The sequence below is a fragment of the Blastomyces dermatitidis genome, assembly GCF_000003525.1.
Source record: "Blastomyces dermatitidis ER-3 genomic scaffold supercont1.7, whole genome shotgun sequence".
Lineage (NCBI taxonomy): Eukaryota > Fungi > Ascomycota > Eurotiomycetes > Onygenales > Ajellomycetaceae > Blastomyces > Blastomyces dermatitidis.
Window position 1 is genome coordinate 3,035,169 of NW_025544780.1, and position 18,377 is coordinate 3,053,545.

The window sequence follows — 18,377 nt, forward strand, 5'->3', positions numbered from 1 at the left end:
CTCTCCCTATTGAGTAGTCAAGCAGACTCTCAGAAGGGCGGTCCTCGTGCAAGATGAGCATGCTTGCTGTTGTACGGAAACGAATGTAACTATGGCAGATCGGCGATAGACAACCCGTGCATAATAAGGTCCCGCCGCACAGGATCGAATTTGGGCATTGGGCCCCGACGAAGTTACACAGTACAGTACGGAGTAGTGAATGTGAATTGGTGGATTTCTCTCTCTCTCTTCCCATCCGATAAGTGCTGGCAAGCGGTTTTAGGTCTCCGCCTAGGCTGAGGTATGGTATGGTATGGAGTACTACGTACTTTTCCCGACTCTCTCTTTATCCGAACCTGTGGGCGGACCCGCAAAGTGATTCACACCATTCAAGCGTTTTTAAACATCTCATCAGCACAAGGTCCGTTGCGAAGAGAGAGGGGAGGATAAAGCTTCTCCAGGAACAGATGCGGGAAGCTAAAATAAAAATCCCAAACTCCAATTCATCTACACCTACACCGGTGACGTAATGAAATGTATGAAATCATTGACTCCCAGCAGCCGAAGGGCCCAAGCCAAACCAAGCCAGACCAAGGGTCAGGCAGCAACCCAATAAACTCGCCAACAGCCACGAACAAGAGGAACAAACCGTAAAAGTCATCAGAGCTTCCGCAGAAGGCAGAGACGGTCGTGGGGAGAAAAGACATGGGAGAGAAAAAAGGGATATGAATCAACTGCCAGATAAAATCTCAAAACACACACACACACACACACACACACAAAAAAAAAAAAGAAAAAAGAAAAAAAAAAAAAAAGAAAAAGAAAAAGAAAAAAAAAGTTGGGTAATCGGAATGAGAAAATATCCCCCCGCATTATTCACCCTCCTTCCCCAAGTCACCAAGTGACCTACCTCTTCCTAGTCGTCGCCCCATCCCCACCCTCGCTAGTACTGACCCTGACCGGAGAGACACCTACACCGGTTTCCTCCTCCGGCTCAACTCTAACAAGCACCTCCTCCAAAAACCCCTCAAGAAACGCACTGGCCTCCCCGCCCATCCCTACAGGCGCCTCATCGTCCCATTTTTCGATATCTTTAAATATTCCCGCAGCCTTGATAACCAACCTCCTCAACTTCTCATGCGCGTATTGACGCCGTTGGAGAAGTTCTAAAGCGGTGTGGTTGCCACCACTGCTAGTACTACTATTGCTGCTTTTTCTAGGTGCGCCTATCCCTGAATTGCGGGTCATCGTGTTAAGAATGTAGGCGCGCCGGCGGAGGGCGGCTTCAAGGGCGGGGAGGATGACGCCGTTAAGAGCCGTTATTTCGTTCGCCTGAGAGTGTGGTGCTGGGGAGAAGGCGACGGAGGATGACTGGCTAGAGTCGCTGGACTTGCGTTGGTGCTGCTGCTGCTGCTGGTGACGTTGTAGTTCTTGTTGTAGTTGCTGTTGGTGTTGTTGTTGTTGTTGTTGCTGTTGTTGTTGTTGTTGTTGTTGTTGTTGTTGTTGTTGTTGTTGCTGTTGTTGCTGCTGCTGCTGTTGCTGCTGCTGTTGCTGCTGCTGTTGCTGGCGCTGTGGTGGTTTGTTTGGCATATCCCCTTGCTGCGGGGTTGGCAGTTGTGGAAGCCGCTGTTGGTGGATGGGTGGTAGCGGTTGTTGGCGCTGGACAGGATTTAGGGGGTGGGGTGCGAGGGGAGGTAGTGGGTGTTGTCTTGAGGGCTTTTGTTGGCGTGTGGGCTGTGCCGTTGGGTTGGGAGTTTGATTGGACGTATCTCTGAGTGGATTTGCTTGGTGTCCCTTGAATGGTGGTATTTCCGGTATGTGCATCGCAACTGGCTTCCTTGCGATCTGCTCTTGAGACGCGGGTGCTGGAGCGGGTGTAGGTGTGGTGGGTGTGGATGTAGGAGAGTGTTCTTGCATTTGTTGTGAGGCATTCGAGTCGTCGCTCGGGGACTCTCCAAGTCGAAGAAACCCGATATCCTGCGCTAATGACTTTTGGAGCTCTCGATCATAATCGCTTGTGCTGGGGCTTTCCTTCTGGGGAGGCGGCGGTGGGGGCTTTGCAAAATGCGACGGTGTCTTGGGTACTGGTTCCTGGAAAAGCTTTTGTTTCTGGGCGGAGGGCTGGAGTGGAACTCTTGCAGCAGCCGCAGCTACAGGGGAAGCTGGGACTGCTGTGGGGATGTTGCGCTTTTGGGGAGATTTTGGAGGTGAAGGTGGACCTTTCATAATTTCCTTCGAGGATTTGTTCTGGATATGCAAGTCGGCCGGTCCCTTCCGCGGCTCGATTGGAGATCTATTTGTGTCTTCATGTGCCTGTGTTCTCGCATTTGCCGCCGCATCGTTCATTGTTCGTAGTCCACCTGCTCTCCCGCCAGCGGGTCTGACAGTACCGAAATCCCACAAGTCCTCTTCCTCAGGAGTAGGTTTGTGCGGGGCTTGGCGATAGTCTTGCTCGTCATCGTCATCCGCAGATCGATTTCCATGAACTGCCTGCCATCGCTCTGATCGCTCGATCAACTCCGTGAGATACGTAGTTTTCTTTGCTCGCTTGATAAAAGGATGTTTCAGCAACTCTTTGGCAGAAGGTCGCTCTCTAGGGTCTCTCTTTAAACACAACTCAACGAAGTCCTTAAAAGCTTTGCTGAAGTTTCCCTGTAGAACTGGGGGTGGATTCTTGGGAATCAGGAAGAGAACTTTCATCGGATGGATGTCCGAGTATGGCGGCTCGCCTTGCGCCAATTCAATGGCTGTAATTCCCAATGACCATATGTCTGCTTTGTGGTCATAACCAGATTGTTTGATAACTTCCGGTGCCATCCAGAAAGGGGTACCGACAAAGGTGTTTTTCTTGGTCATGGTTGCAGAAAGTTGCCCAGAGACACCAAAATCTGCCAGCTTGACTTGACCATTCGCTCCAAGAAGTATGTTCGCAGCTAAGTTAAAAGGTTCTGTCAGCTCCAACAACTATGAAAAGACAATTTAAAAGCAATGGGGGTCTGGCCACCTTTGATATCTCTATGTAGCTTTTTGTCGCTGTGGAGATAGTCCAATCCTAGTAGTAGTTCTCGGAGAATTATCATCACGTATTCCTCAGTAATAAGGCCCGCACGCATCAAGTCACAGCAACTTCCACCCGAACAAAACTCCATTATGATCCATAGGTCTGATCCCTTCAGAAACGAACCGTGGTATTTGGTGACATATGGCGAATTGAGCTCGGACAGGATTGAGATTTCTTGAATGATATCTTCGACTTCATCGTCTGCGTTTTCGACGTCGATGATTTTAATCGCAACAGCTTGACCTGTTCGTTTGTCTACTCTACAATTAGAATTAGCTAGTGCTCACGGCGCACGGCGCACGGGGGTTAGTAGGGTAGTTAGAGAAACACGCTTTTCAACACATACCCTTTGTACACTTTCCCAAAGCTCCCACCTCCTGTTAAAAAGAAGTTAGCCAAAGAGAATGCCAACTGTATTTTCATCATGGTCGCACTCTAGACGTACCGATACAGTTCTGTTTGGTGTAGTAGGTTTCGGGGTCAACGGCGCCCTCCATTTTTCGTAGGAACGCAGTAGCAATTCAATCACTTTGTGGAAATATCCAAGACAAGACGAGGCGATGTGATAGCCGATAATGTAGCCCTTCCTTCGATGTAATTGATATCCTGTGCTAAACTGCAGTTGTATTGGAGAATTTTGTATGGGAGAAGATGTGAGTCTGTCTGTTGCTCTCGGAACGATTGTAAAAATCGGGAAGAGGGGGGGGGGGGAGTGAGAATGAATTTATATGGTTATGTCAAGTGAGGCGGATTTTAGGGTACGAGTAATTTCTTTCGTCTTCTAATAACTATCGTCGTGCAGTTAAAAGAGATTTGGCTTCGAGGATCCCTTGCTCATTGCGGGCGTCTGTACTATTATTGTTTACTTCGTGGGAACTGTTTATTTACAGCGCTCGAGGGTGTCAGTCATTCAGTCAGTCAGTCAGTCAGTCCACAACCCTAACCATTTCCGGTGCGAAAGATGCGGCTTTTTGACAGCGGAGACGACGTACCGTTCCAGTCATAAGTCGTCGAGTACAATATTTTAGCTTGATGCTCTGGGGCACTATCTGGTCATGTCATGTCATGGCGACCCGAAGTGTATTTGATGTCCGGTGGAGTGGACATGAAGAAGCTAGCTAAATATTTAGCTGACTGTTGAATATTTATTTAGCGGGGAAAGTGTGGGTGGGTGAGAACTTAAGTAAGTTATATTAGAAGATACAGACGGAGGATTGTCTCACGTCAACAACAAGAACAACAAGAACAACAACAAGAACAAGAACAACAACAACAACAGTTCAGGTTATTTTTTATGTTTGTTTTCAGTGAGGGAGACGCATTCAATCGATGATGTCTCACAAGCATTTCTTAGGATCTACGTACGTTACACCTACAATCTTTGTTTCTACGATCTGTAAAACAAAAACAGCGATTGCCGCCAATTTCCAATGCTGGATCAGGCCAGGCACCAGAAGCTAATAAATGCGCAGTTATTGTTGGGGGGGGGTAGAACAGCTCAGACAGACTCTGATGCTCTGATGACTCTCTGAGGTAACTAGGGTAGAGTAGAGCCAGATGATTGGGCCAGCAGTTCCGCCGAATGATGAATCCTGGTAACTCGGGGGGACATTATTTGGGCTATGCTGTAAAAGTTATGTTATGTATGATGTTTGAAGCTAACTTAGTTAACTAAATATTTTAGTTGGTTAACTACTTGCGTAACTAACTAGTTAACTATTTATTTATTAGTGTTCTGGTTTCTTTGGTTGATCTCCACCAATCGCTGTTGATGACTTCACTATTTTGAAACAAGTGAGAATACTATTAATATTATATATATATAACTACGCATTTTTATACAAAATTAAAAGTTTGTATTCTCACATTTATTTTATAATCTCAAAAGAACTTGGTTAGTTCTTACAAATAATGGATGCTATGGCTGCTGCTGCTAACTACAGTCACATGCCTTTCAATCTATTATGTGTCCCCATCTGTGCAGTAGAGTAGTAGGTTAGGCTACGGAATGCGGATTATAGAAATAATAAACAACAATTGCCATTCATAGCAACTTAGGCCCAAAAATTATAGTTACGCATTATTTTATACATAGCATGCTGACTTCTGCATTAATTCCTTTTTGAAGCATTTCATTTTTGGTTCTAGAGAGACCACTTCAACAAGAATGCCATATCCCGAAAAGACAAAGTCACTCATCAGAAGATGAATGATTCATTTGGTCTATGAATGCTCATCACTACCAATTTCAATAAAGCCAGCGCCAATTCCAGTTCCAGTTCCTATTCCTGTTCCTGTTGCAACATGGGTGCCAATTCCAGTTTGCCGGTATCAGTCATCTCCATTTCCATTTCCATTACCACAATCCCATCCCCATCCTCATCCCCATCCTCATCCCCATCCTCACTCCCTAAAAGCTACCTGCTTCCACACATCTGCACATAGAAATCAATCCTCGACAAACCCAACCATAACCGTCCCATTCTTCAATCCCGCATCCGAAATCGAGACATCCAACAGCCCAATCAAATTCTGGCCCATCGAGACTAGCTCAAACTCCACCCCAGCCTTATCCTCCGACAACGGTGACGCCTTCAGCCACTCGTAGATGCGCCGGACGGGGTCGGATAGGTTGAAGCGCCGGATCACGCGGCCGGTTGGGTGGCGGAATTGGATTCGGGTTACAGTTGCTGGGTCTGGGCTGGGCTCTGTGTGGGGGTTATTAGATGGGATGGAGGCGAAGGTCGGGTTTTGGCGGGACTCGTCCGCTTCCTCTTCTTCTTCTTCTTCTTCTTGTTGCTGTCGACCGTTTGGTGCTGCGTCGACGTCCATATCCTCGTCTAGGTTTGATGCCTTCCCCTTTCCTTTGATATCGCCAATGCTCCTCGTCAGATCGTCGGGATCCTCATATCTGCTCTTCGCGTCTTTCTGGCTCTGGCCTTCCAGACTATTCTTCAGGGCCATTTCCAACATCTCCTCCTCAGTCATGGTTTCGAGCTGGCGCTCCTGCTTCACTTCTGGTTTCCGCCTGGCAACGGGGTTCCGTACAGTATGGTCTAAACTGTAGCGATCCAGGAATTCGTGGACTTGCATTAGGAAATCCGACGGCTTTATGACTGGGCGTCCAGTCCATGCTTTTACTTGCTCGCCCGTTCGTGGGTCAACAATCGCGATATGTGGATAGTTACCTTGCACGTCGAAGCCGGGGAAGTAATATTGAATATACTGCGAGCCGCGCGGGTCGTCCTTGGAGTATTGCAGGAATATGAAATGCTCTTTTACTGTCTCCATAACGCCCGGGTTTTTCCAGAGATCTCTATTTAGAACTTGGCAATCGAAAACAGATGCGTCCTGGATGTTGACTAGCAACCATTTCATCTTTTCCCGACCTTCATCCCGGGCCAGGTCCCAGGGGAGTTTCGACATGATCTCAAAGGGTGGACGGTACATTTCAGCAAGCATACTAGATTTGCTAGAGGCGTTGGAAGCTCCACCCGTAGCCTCTGCTAAGGATGCCCGATGTGACGCCGAATCATCCTGATTCCAGATCGACGATGAGACGGGTCTTTGGTTGAAAATGCCCGGTCTACCTATGTTTCGCAAAATATCAGCCCACGAACATACAGAATGTTACAGGAAATAAAATAAAAAGCAGTAGACAAGCTACATACTTCCTCTAGCTTGCTGCCTAGCCCGCAACTGACGCATCACGGCATCATCCAGACCATCCTCGGCATCAAACCCCATACCAGGCCCGACCAGGGTCTCCGTTGTTCGGGCCAAGGGAGCGCGTACACCGCCCCCGCCTGCGGGACCAAAACTCTCAGCACCAGCATAAAATTCTTCTTGTAAACGGCGCGCCATGGCTTCGTCATCGTCAAATGTAGAATGCCCTGCGGGTTGTGGTGGTGGCTGACCGGCAGAGGAAGCTGACTGGCGTGATGTCCGTACGGGGATATTCGTGCCTCCTCCATGTGTATCGTTATAATCGTCATTAGAGTCCAAATGGACAACGCCGTGTTCGTCTTCGTAGCCTGGTGGTGGGCGTGAGGGTCGTGATGAGGGTGGAGGAATAGGCGGAGGAGAATGAGAAGTAGGAATTTGGTGTTGTGAAGGGGTGGGTTCCTGTTGGATATCAGCGCCTCCATTCTCGAAGTACAGCTGCATAGCGGTTTCGAGGTTGCCGTCGGTCAACTGCAGGTACCGGGCGGCAACCTCTGGGGAGGAACCCGTGATCTCAGTGAACCCTGCCACCGCGTCGTCCGCCATGGCAAAGGAGGGTGTTTGTGTTGTCTTCTTTTGCTTTTTAGGGAGATGGATGTATTTAAGAAGACTTTCGGGTAGGTGTACGACAAATGAAGGAGGATATATGAGAAGTAGGAAGTTAAACTAATCAGAAAGCAGGCTGTCCTTTTGTGTCGTGGAGGAGGGGCATCAAAGGGAGGGAGGAACTAAGGAACACGGCAATAGCCGATGCAGTAAAGTTCAGTTGAAAAGGACAACAAAAAGATGAACATGCAGAATCAAGGGGATCGCCGTCTAAATGAGATGCTTCTAGAGTCTAAGATGGTTGGCAAAGAAACAGGAGGCGGATTGGGAGTTGACGTGAAGAGGTGACGGTCTGGAAATGATTATTTTGCCCGGCTCAAGGCCGCTGGAGAAGTGACGATATCTGGATGAGTCAGCATATGGAGAGGGGGGATCAGGAGTATAGTTATTCCGAACTCCAGGAGCTTAAGCGTGAAAATAGCATGGATACGGGAGGGAACAGAGACAGACTGCGTTATTATTTATGCACAGCTGACTCATCCAATTATCCATGGCTGCTAAAGTGGTTCGGATGGTCTCCCGTAGTTATAGGTTTGACTACGCGACCGACCCCGTTGGTTTGTTCATTGTGTGCTAGTAGCTAATAAGGAGTGTATGTAGTGAATAAAGAATAGTGGAGTAACTGTAATGCAAAAGAATTCATTTCTTTATTTAACATATATCATCCCTTACTTATTTAATCAGTATCATGTCTGTCCTCGAGTTAGTTATCAAGGGTTGCAAAATCGCCAGCCTGCAATATCCAGGCCAACAACTTACAAGATGGAATGGACCAAGTGATTTAACTAGCGTCAGACGCGTCGTGGCGTGGGGGTTCGCGTGCGTCTGGCAATCGTATGGCCACGCGTGTGCCTACTTAACGCGACCACTCACCCAATGTACCTTTTAAGCCCGCAGGTGGTAAGGGTACTTCATTCCTCGGCCTCAACTTCTCGCTGCTTCAACCGCCGCCAGGTATCTCCCCCCTCTCCACTTCCCTCTAAACCAGCGAGTGTTATTCTGCAATGGCTTCCTCCGTCGTGCTGGGCAAGAGACTGCGCAATGGTAAGTGCTTTCCGTGATTGATTAATTTCCTGTCAATTGCCCAATTTGCTGCAAGATTCTTACTCCTCGGGTATTACCTAGCAGATAATGCCTCTGTTGCTATATCGTTGCGCTCCAGCAAACGACAGGCCCAAGTCCTTCCTCAACCTCAAATTCACGAGGAGGAAGAGTCCAATGACGAGAATGACGAGCTCTCTATACCGCACTCAACCGGCTGCAGATCTAGACAGCGGCGTCGAGGCGTCACGACCACCACCAAACGAAGAACCCTCCCCGTTCGTAATGTGCGCTCGAAACATACCGTTCCTGACAAAACCATCGACGAGTCTATACCCCCTTCAAATACCGCTATTATACCGGGTAAGTTCTGATCTGGGTCCTCTCAATCTGATTTTCCCTCCGAGTTCGCCCACAGAGAAAGAAAAATGCTAACACAGTCCTTAAGATGAAAATACGCGCCCCTATGAATTCACCACTCCCAAGACACCATCCCGCTACAGAGATGCGCTCTCTCATAATAACGATAATACCAAAATTAAACCCGTCCCCGTTACTCCCAGACACCGCGTGCAAGTTTTCTCTTCGGGAAGACCCTTGACCCCGCGAACTCCACGCATGATCGCTTCCCCAGCGCCTGTTCAGACTGTCTACACACCGGCCCGTCAACTGTTTGCAAGGAGTGCTACCCCAGGTCGACTCGTGGGCCGGGACAGTGAGCGACAAGAATTGTCCTCATTCATTCAAAATGCGGTGCAATCGCGTCAGGGTGGTTGTATGTATGTCAGCGGACCGCCTGGAACGGGCAAGTCGGCCATGGTGGACGAAGTATGTCAGGATCTCAGTGTGGATGTGGATCTGAAGAAGGAAACTATTAAGATCGCCCGTATCAACTGTGCGAGCATGACAAACTCGAAAGATATTTACGCGAAGCTTGCAGATCAGTTGTGTGAGGATCCGCAGCTGTTCAAGCAGAGTCGGACTGAATTGCTGGCTGGAATGTTCGTGCAGAAGAAACGCACGAGTTCTTCTGCTACGCCCTCCGCGCTCTACCTCGTGGCGCTCGATGAGATCGACCACCTTCTTACCACTGACGTCGAAACCCTCTATACTCTCTTCGAATGGTCCCTACAGCCCCACTCGCGCCTTGTGTTAATCGGTATCGCCAACGCTCTCGATCTGACTGACAGATTCCTACCCCGTCTAAAATCCAAGAACATGAAACCACTGCTCTTGCCATTCTTACCCTACACCGCGTCGCAGATCGCCGGCATCATTTCTACCCGACTCCGCTCCCTGCTACCCACTTCTAATAACGCTAAAACTACTGCCACAATTGTTCCGGAAGATTTCACTCCCTTCCTCCACCCCGCTGCAATCCAACTCTGCGCGCGAAAAGTGGCATCTCAAACAGGTGACCTGCGCAAGGCGTTCGACATCGTCCGCCGCACCATCGACCTTGTCGAGCAGCAAACGCGGCAGACACAGAAGCCTAGCTCTTCCTACCAGTCGCCTTCGAAAATACCCTTAGTTGAGAATGCGAATCTAGCCTCCTCCTTGATTTCACCACCCGATACGCCATCATCATCATCTTCTTCTTCTTCTTCGATGACTCCAGCTACAGCTACAGTGTATACACCCGTCACAGCACCCAGGGCAACAGTCGCACACGTCGCGCGTGTCACGGCCAGCGCTTTTGGTCAGGGAACTGTGCAGCGGCTGCAAGGGTTGAATTTACAGCAAAAGGCGGCGCTTTGCGTGCTTATTGCGCTTGGTCGGAGGAAGGTCGATAACAGAGACAGCGGTATACTAGATACGCCATCGTTATCTAAATCCCCACGATCAACGAAATCTTCTGTAGCTGCAGGAGTTGTTGCGGCACCAACAGTCAACGAGTTATTCGTCACGTACTCGGGGCTGTGTCGCCGGGATAAGATTCTGCAACCCCTCGCAGCAACCGAGTTTAGGGATGTTATTGGCAGTCTGGAAACGTTGGGGTTGGTTGGGGAGGCGCAGGCACAGGGCCGAGGACGCGGGTCTACATCCGCTACTGGTGGTGTTGGTGGTGGACCTGCTGGGTTACGGACACCCTCGAAACCGAAGACACCTACACGGATGGCTGGTCGCGTGACTGGGGCTGGAGCGGATGAGAGAATGCTTGTTTGCTTTGTGGGTGAGGGGGAGGTCGAGAAGCTTATTTGTGGGGAGGGAGAGGGCATTCTTAGGGGGTTGTTCCGGGCGGAGGTCTAGAGCTATTAGTGTATTTGGCGGTGCATTGATATGTGTTTGTTTGCATTCATTTGCTTTGATATGATAGCTATGGCATTTGCATGGCGTTTTTGCGATGTATGGGTATACTTGTATTCTTTTCCTGGATGCAGATTCGATCCGGTTTGTATGACTGGGCTGGAGTTGTGTTTTTATATTGTTTTATTTTTCCCAATTGTTATTGTTATTTCTATAATTACCGAGTTGGAGTTCTGTTGGTGGTATTATTTCTGGTTTACCACTGGGCGTTCGTTTGTATGAATAAAATATAGTATGGGTATTGATGATAAGTTAATAGTCATAGGCACAATATAGAGTACACTCCGTATATTTTACATTCTACTCTCTTTCCCAGCATGCTGAAGTTTTGTATGCGGTCTTGAGCAATATTCTTATCACATTCAACTTCACAGTCAGTTATATAGATATAAATATATGACCCCCCAAACCACAACCCCCAAGGGACTCAGCTGAGGAACAAACAATAGGGTGTTTGGCGCAAGAGAATAATAGAGACAGACGTCCACAATGGATATAGATGGATATATGTATGTAGCAAGACTCCAGGCGAACATCATACTGATGGGGGTGAAATGAGAAGAAAAACAAAAGAAAAAGGGAACACAAAGAAACAGTCCGTAGGTAGTAGGAAGGAGGGGTATAGGGATATGACATATAGTTATAGTTATATCGAGTGCATAAGTTACGCCCGCCCGCTCCCTCTCCGCTGGTGAAAATCAAATTCATGAAGGAAGGATATGAAATCCATGGCATCGCATCGTATCTTCATTTTGGCCATTATCTAGGTTACGTTGCACTGCACCGCACCGCACCGCATTAACCATGGCCTGACCTAGTTGGTGGTTATGTATGGGTGGGCTTACATCCCTCGTCACTCTGCGCTCAATCATGTCCACACCGGAACATTTTTACAAGTCCGCGTTTGGGATATCTGTCCGCCGTGATATCTTCATATACAAATTTTTTCTGCACGGACACGCCATAGTTGAACGTATCCATCGGATGCGCGGGGTTGAGGATGGCGAAGTCGAAGCGGCGGAGTAGCTTGATATATCAACTCTTGTCAGCAATATCCAAAAAATAATAAAAGATTACAAGATAAATCCCACACACACCTCAACAAGCACCTTGTTAATCTCCGGCAGCGAGATTGGCTTTCCCAAACACCCCCATTTCCCCTGCCCAAACACCAGCTCCACCGTCCTCTCCATCCGATTCACCCTCTCCGCCTCCCTTTCCCCATTACTCTCATCCTGAGAGAATTCCCTCCTCTCCAGCCACCGGCCAGGCGAAAACACCTCCGCGTCCCCACCAAACACTTCTTTATCCCTCAACACGGCCCTCGCACTCCATCCCACATTCGTACCCCCCCGGCACCTTCACACCGCACACCATGGCCTCTCGCGGACAGATGCGCGGCATGATGCCTGTGATCGGGGGCCAGAAACGGAAGCACTCCTTAATGCATGCTTGCAGGTACGGAAGGGCACGGGCTTCGGCGTCAGTGACTGGGGAGGAGATGCGGGATTGGGAGATGGCTCTGTCGATTTCGGAGGCGAGGGTTGTGTAGGTTTTGGGGGAGGTTGTGAGGAGGAGGAGGGCGATGCGGAGGGTTGTGGCGGTTGTGTCGGAGCCGGCGACGCTGGAGTGGGCGTGTTAACTATGTATATATGTGGATGGCTTCTATCTTGTTCAATTTTTTCTTGATTACTCCGCTCATGCACTTTGCGGTGACGGAATATCTTGCATGCATCGTTTATATAGACAGACAGAGGGAGGAAGATGCTTACATCTGGACCAGGGATTCTGCTTCCGCATCCCTCTGGCTATTTAAGGCCGTGGGCAACAAACGAGCCCAGCATGTCCGGCTTGGTGATTTTATTTTGGTCCATATCGCTCTGCGACGACTTCTTTGGCGATGCTGCAAGATTTGTTTTTTTCATGTTAACTCACTCATTCATCAAAAGTAATAGGTCAGAGGAACAGACCCCATAACCCTCCCTAAATAAGCCAACAACATCCCGTATGTGACGGTAGAAATGCCTTGAACAGGCGCGACTGCAACACATTCACCAACCCGGGCAGCAGAGCAATCATCTGCATGAGCGGCAGCGACTCCTCTGTCGTTTTGATGTAATCAAAGAGGTCGCCATGCTTGTCCAGGAACCCGAACGTACGCCCCGAACGCAATGGTCGAAATCACGTCAAGGGTCAGATACTGGACTTTGCGCGCAATATCGACTGGCCGCAGCTCCGTGTCAGTGCACAGGTACTTGCTCTCGATGAGCCGGATGAATTTGGCGACTTGCGTGTCTACTAGGTAGGGCATTGTTCAGCAATCTAAAAAATTTTGAGGTCCAAAGTGGCAGGGCGGAGGTATGTAAATCTTACGCCCGGAGCCAGCTTGGATCTCAGAACAGTGTGCAGCGTGTTATCACGCATGGACAGCGTGCAGTCTCTCGGGAGGATCGAGCTGGAAGAAGCCCTTGTACCAGGGCGAGCGATCCCATTCAGACCGAACTCCCCACATCCGTGGCACTTCGGCGGGATTGCCGCAGATAATATAATTAGGCGGCGACTCGCACAAGCGGCCCTGCGATCGCATGTCAGCTTGTTGAGAGAACTTGTTGCAATAATGGCAGCATAAATTTGGCTCGGGACAAATACAGATGGATAAAAAAGACGACCCTCTAGGAGACCGATGCGAGCCTCAAAATTGAGTGAGGCGCCCACTGTTGGCTAAATATAATATCCCAAAAACCCACGGGCACTCATTTCATAAATAAATAAATTAAAAATTAAAAATTAAAAAAAAAATAGCTATTGTTGTTATTGCGTGTATGTTTGAATCGATAGGATGGCCTTGGATGCTGGACATATAAATATTTAATGCGCCAGGCGCCTCTGCTGGTATTTAAGTTATTTAAATAGGTTAAAATATCTTGCTTGGCTTCTAAATAAAAGTCAACAGAGCGATATTTATTTATTTATAATACTGGATTCTGTGGTGGTAAGTATGATATATTTAACTACCCTACCGTGCGATAGAGAAGAATAATAATAATCGTGATTCCAAGTCCCTACTAATCTCCACGCTCATTCAGAATGACGACCTATTTACTTAACTACTATAAATATCTGTTGCATCATTGACATCAAGCGTCCGTGGCGTTGTAGTCGAGAATGGACGGACATACCATTCCATTCCCTCAGTAACTAGTGGGAGTAAATAAGTTGTTCCCTTTTTGCCTTGTTAACTAAATATGTCACCATATTCATGTAGAGACTGAGAGACTAGACAGGGGGAATATGGCACAAAGGTTTCATCGTATTTATAGCTAGTAAAACCATCTTGAATAGCTTCCTACCTTGAGTAATCACCGTATCTAAATATGCAGCAGGATACGCACGGTGCATAGCCGACAAACTCACGTTCACTCAGGTTCAATCGGGGACTTGAAATGTTGTTGGTTCGGTTTATAATATATACCGTACTTTGGACAAATCTCTCACTCATACAGTACACGGACAAGTAGAACAAAAGATATATGTACTGAGGAACTAGAAACTCCTAAATTTTTGACGAAAAGGCAGTTGGGTATAGATTCGACGGGGGGGGGGACTCTTGGCATTCATACAAAGGAAATAAAGATCTTGAATGACTTAACACTGAAAGCGGGAAGGGGCTTATTGAGGGAAAATTTCGAACATGATTGTGATGGTAAAACGGCAGAACGAAAATCAAAGAAGCTCGCAAGGACAAAAAAGGAGAGGGACAACTCAGAGCAAAAACAGATAATGACAAAAGGGGAAAAGAGAGTACACACACATTCCTTGTGAAAAGGAAATCATCATCGGGATCCACTTCGAAACGAAGTACGTGGTATTAGCAGAGCAAACTCGAGTTTAATATCACCCATCAACCACTAAGAAATAAGAGCAAGAAGAACAGAAACCCGCACTCGCTCGCCGGCACTCATGCATCCATCCACTCATGGCCAGACTTCTCCCCCAAATTTATCCCTCCGATGGACGCACCGTCAAAAAGAAGGATAGAAACCCCCTGGTCATTTCAATTCGTTAACTACCCCCTATACAACACACACATACCCACACTCACGCACCGCCCCACACGCTCAATGTCTCAAAACGTTAATCATCCATCGGCGCATCCTGCAATGTCACACCAGCTGGTTTCGGAGCCTCGGATGCATCCTTGTCGCTCTCTGCCATGCTATCACGCTTTAGACCTGTGATGCGGCTATACCGCCCGCTCGAACGGGATAAGGAATTGCTCTTCTCCATGTGATTGCTGTTGTTGGCGGTGTTGGCTGGCGCGATGGGGTCGGATAAGGTGGTGGTCGAGCTAATGCTGTCAGTCGCAGTGTGGTCTCCGCCAACCATGCTGCCGCTGCCGTTGGTGGTTATGGAGTCGCGGATTGTCGCGGATGTGAATGCGGGTTTGCCGGTACGGTCTGTGGCAGGTGACGAGCCGGTTGAGTCAGGTACCTCGAGGCTATGACGGGGTGCTCGACCCGTGGTAGATGGTGGAGGGCTGCTGACGTTGATGGGGAAGCGGGTTGATTCGGTTCCACTGATTGATTTATCGCGTCGGTGTCGGTTTGTGGGGGCGGGACTGTTGGCACGACTGCGGTCAACGATGGCTTTTTGGCGGGCCTCCATGTTTGCGCGCCGGTTGCTTTCGTCAGTGCTGATGGCGCGGGGTCTGGGCCCTGGCGCTCCTAGGTTGCCCAAAGTGCTTGATTGGCGCTTCAGTTCGCCGAAAATTTCATCCTTGTGGTCGAACAGGTCGCGGAGGAGGCGGTAGCTGTGTCGCTCATCCATGGTGAGGTTATTCTCAAGCCGTGGGCGGAGAATACAAGGGGCCAGATTCTGCGCTAAGGCTGTAACGTAAGCTTCGTCCGCGGATGTGAGGTCGATAAGGCGAGTAAAGTGAGTAATGATAGCGTCAAGAGTGGCAATGTTGTTTAGGCGGAGCTGTCCAAGTGTGCTTTGAAGAACCTTGACGCGGCCTTCTGCCGGAGCCTCACTCGCGGTGGTATAAACTGTCCTCACAATCTCGTAAACCTGGGACGAGACAAGAGAATCTACAGAATTGATTAGTTAATAAAAAGCCAGCGGGATAGGAAGAGTAGAAGAGGGTACCTGGAAGTTCCAGCAGATATAATTTCAAAACATTGGCCACCACAGGTATCTCGTATTTTTCTAAAATTTCATGGGTAAATGGCTTTCCATTATTCAGAGCATTGCGTAAATGATGGGCGACGACGAGAGGAACTTCATGCAGCCAAATAGCACGGCGCGCCTCATCTCCTTCGAGATCAGGATAGTCTGTCCCAAGGTTAGTTGCTGGAAAAAATTGTAATAATAGGTCTCATGATCTTACGATTGTCAAGGTAGGTCAAAATAGTGGTAATAAGGATAGGAACACGCTTCCTATCCGCCCGAGCCCTGGCTTCTAAATCTACACCGAAAGTTTGTTCTGCGTTGAAATTAAGTTAGGCTTGCCTTCATTCTTTTCGACCTCAACGTAAAAGATGGCCATACCGTCAACATTTCCATAATAATTTTCATATGGCTGAACACGAGGCACAAATGCGCCAGTACGATAGTTTTCCAGCAAATATCTCAGGTCTCCATTGGGCTGGATAGTCTCCTGATATAGCATCATCTTGTCGACAGTGCTGCGCAGAGAAGGAACAACATTGCTAATTGCCCCTGAGAAATCTAACACAACAGCTTTGATAGCCTTCAAGCGATCTAGTTCACACCGTTCCATGAACTGGAGATAGTCCACCATTTCTTCCTCGAGATGGCATCGTAGGCGGTCGAGTTTTTTCACTGCGGATTTGTATCGCTCGTCGGCCTCCCGGGCTTCGCGCCGGAGTTTCTCCGCAGGAGTCTCATTAGGGTTTGAGTTACTAAGTGGGTTCCATTGAGAGAATAAATCAGCAACGGCAGCCGCGGTAGGAGAGTCCGCAACTTCGTCCCCGCCAGACCCCATCGACATTACCCGAAGCAGTTGCTTCTTTTTCTCGGGAATCCCTGAAATTTGGAAAGCTTTCGAACGCCACTGGTAATTCATTCGCGAGCTGTTGGCAAAGGTACTGCCCACGTTTCCAACAAGGCGCAAGAGACCAGCGTCCACCAGGTCCTGCCCGATTCTTTCTGCATAGCTGACAGTCGAAGCACCCATGTCCCTCTGAATAAACTCCACAATGTCTGCACCAGTAGATGTATTTTGATAGGTACCTAAAATTGGAAACTTGACTTCTCCAAGTTTAATAGATTCCAACATATGGGTCAACAATTTCTTTAGCTCCTCTGGTGGAAAAATTTTATCCCCCAGTTCCACTGGTTCAATGTCTTCTGAAGAATCAGGAAGTACGATGGTTGGTGGGGGAGGCGCTGCTTTGGGGCTGCTGGCGTTCTCCTTCTCGGGGCTTTGGAAAGCCAATTTGTTCTCCTCTTCCAAGTCCTCGACAAGGCGACATTTGTTAAAGTATTGGGTCCTTAATTTCTTCACGGTCTCTGCCTGCTTATAGTGCTCCTTAATCCTGATCTGGAGCTCTTCTTGGCTATTGAGGATTCGAAGTTCATGCTGGTCGGCCCAGCGACCAAACGGATTGACAACGAGTTCACGGATACTGTCTGCGATTTTCTGGTGGTTTTTTGTTGCTTCTATCATTTCGCTGCGGATTCCCTCGTAGGCCTATATTCGCAGTGGAAAAGATTTGCGTCAGCAAAGGAGCTAAACAGAACTGGTTTTCCAGCAAACTGACCTTTCGGACGCTGGCACCATCGTCTCTTGCAAAACCATTCGTCATGCGATCGATTGCGGGGGCTATTTCGCCAAGCTTTAAACTGTATTGTTCCTCTGCAGCAGCTCGCATGTTGGCAATAGTAAGGATTTGTTGATTTTCCACTATGCCCTGCTGCAACTTGGATATCAGGACACCCAGCCCGCTGGCATAGTCGGGTGTCCAGAACGAATCTGCAAACCCTCGCATGATGAAAATTGAAATTATCTCGTCGACGGAGAAAGTGAATAGAAAGGATAGGTGGCCGTTTCAAATGCGTACTGTGCGAACTCTGGGAGATTCTATATCGTCGTACAAGCCCGCTGCTTGGGTCAGAAACGCTGAATTGATCCGACACAGGCAGATAAGGTTGGCAAATGTATCAATAGGACGGAATCTAACTGCAGAGCCTAACGCAGGCCACGATTGCGAAAGTGGTGAAGACCTAGCCGGCCCAGAAGTGGAGGACTCGGGTGTGTAGCACTGTGAAACAGGCAATCAAGCGAGTGGGAGGTGGCCGTCGTGATGAGAGTAGCTACGTAGGAGTGAGGATGATGAAAGCGATGATGATCAACGACTGTGAGGCAGCAAAGAAGTGAGAGAGAGACAGAAAGAAAACGAGAAAGGGAGAAATGAAGCAAAAGAACTACCAGGGCTGAGGTTGATCTGTCAGTTCAGCCCATACGAGGTTGCGTGGTTTGGCGGCTTATCGAAGCCAGCGTAAGGAGCGAGAGAACGGCGCAGCGGCGGGCTTGGCACCTGGTAACCGCTGACTCAGCCGCGGCTCAGGGCGTCAATTACGGCAGCCGGCACGAGCCAGTACGGCCATCTTGGCGGTGCGTAATTTACAGTCTATT

The 18,377-nt window shown here is 48.6% G+C and overlaps 6 protein-coding genes across 8 annotated transcripts; 1 reads left to right on the plus strand and 5 right to left on the minus strand.

Annotated features, from left to right (window-relative positions):
• Nucleotides 1-757: 757 nt before the first annotated feature.
• BDCG_06986 (STE/STE20/YSK protein kinase) lies at nt 758-4,515 on the minus strand. Its single transcript, XM_045422748.1, has 5 exons — nt 4,033-4,515; nt 3,486-3,916; nt 3,387-3,417; nt 2,984-3,300; nt 758-2,912 (listed from the first exon to the last, which is right to left on the minus strand). Exons 2-5 carry the CDS (start codon nt 3,535-3,537, stop codon nt 886-888), a joined length of 2,427 nt encoding a protein of 808 aa, XP_045278324.1. The 5' UTR covers nt 3,538-3,916; nt 4,033-4,515; the 3' UTR covers nt 758-885.
• A 386-nt stretch (nt 4,516-4,901) lies between these two features.
• Nucleotides 4,902-7,779, minus strand: BDCG_06987 (UBX domain-containing protein). Its single transcript, XM_045422749.1, has 2 exons — nt 6,712-7,779; nt 4,902-6,630 (listed from the first exon to the last, which is right to left on the minus strand). Exons 1-2 carry the CDS (start codon nt 7,307-7,309, stop codon nt 5,489-5,491), a joined length of 1,740 nt encoding a protein of 579 aa, XP_045278325.1. The 5' UTR covers nt 7,310-7,779; the 3' UTR covers nt 4,902-5,488.
• Nucleotides 7,780-8,020: 241 nt separating this feature from the next.
• Nucleotides 8,021-11,062, plus strand: BDCG_06988. 2 transcript variants are annotated; one of them, XM_045422751.1, is made up of 3 exons: nt 8,021-8,413; nt 8,498-8,773; nt 8,859-11,062. In XM_045422751.1, the coding sequence occupies exons 1-3, from the start codon at nt 8,374-8,376 to the stop codon at nt 10,658-10,660; spliced, it is 2,118 nt and encodes a 705-aa protein (XP_045278326.1). In that variant the 5' UTR covers nt 8,021-8,373; the 3' UTR covers nt 10,661-11,062. The 2 variants fall into 2 exon arrangements, with proteins under 2 accessions (XP_045278326.1, XP_045281916.1); XM_045422750.1 differs by having other exon boundaries at nt 8,035-8,413; nt 8,495-8,773; nt 8,859-11,028.
• Nucleotides 11,063-11,581: 519 nt separating this feature from the next.
• On the minus strand, nt 11,582-12,768 carry BDCG_17430 (uncharacterized protein; the record flags this gene model as incomplete). Its single annotated transcript, XM_045426557.1, has 5 exons — nt 11,582-11,743; nt 11,815-12,020; nt 12,085-12,341; nt 12,490-12,620; nt 12,688-12,768. The coding sequence occupies 5 exons, from the start codon at nt 12,766-12,768 to the stop codon at nt 11,582-11,584; spliced, it is 837 nt and encodes a 278-aa protein (XP_045281917.1).
• A 68-nt stretch (nt 12,769-12,836) lies between these two features.
• On the minus strand, nt 12,837-13,114 carry BDCG_17431 (uncharacterized protein; the record flags this gene model as incomplete). The annotated part of the gene is made up of 1 exon (XM_045426558.1): nt 12,837-13,114. Exon 1 carries the CDS (start codon nt 13,026-13,028, stop codon nt 12,837-12,839), a length of 192 nt encoding a protein of 63 aa, XP_045281918.1. The 5' UTR covers nt 13,029-13,114.
• Nucleotides 13,115-14,181: 1,067 nt separating this feature from the next.
• Nucleotides 14,182-18,260, minus strand: BDCG_06990. 2 transcript variants are annotated; one of them, XM_045422753.1, is made up of 6 exons: nt 17,923-18,260; nt 17,503-17,843; nt 16,268-17,432; nt 16,107-16,202; nt 15,866-16,051; nt 14,182-15,807 (listed from the first exon to the last, which is right to left on the minus strand). In XM_045422753.1, the coding sequence occupies exons 2-6, from the start codon at nt 17,728-17,730 to the stop codon at nt 14,852-14,854; spliced, it is 2,631 nt and encodes an 876-aa protein (XP_045281919.1). In that variant the 5' UTR covers nt 17,731-17,843; nt 17,923-18,260; the 3' UTR covers nt 14,182-14,851. The 2 variants fall into 2 exon arrangements, with proteins under 2 accessions (XP_045281919.1, XP_045278327.1); XM_045422752.1 differs by having other exon boundaries at nt 17,503-18,260.
• Nucleotides 18,261-18,377: the final 117 nt, after the last annotated feature.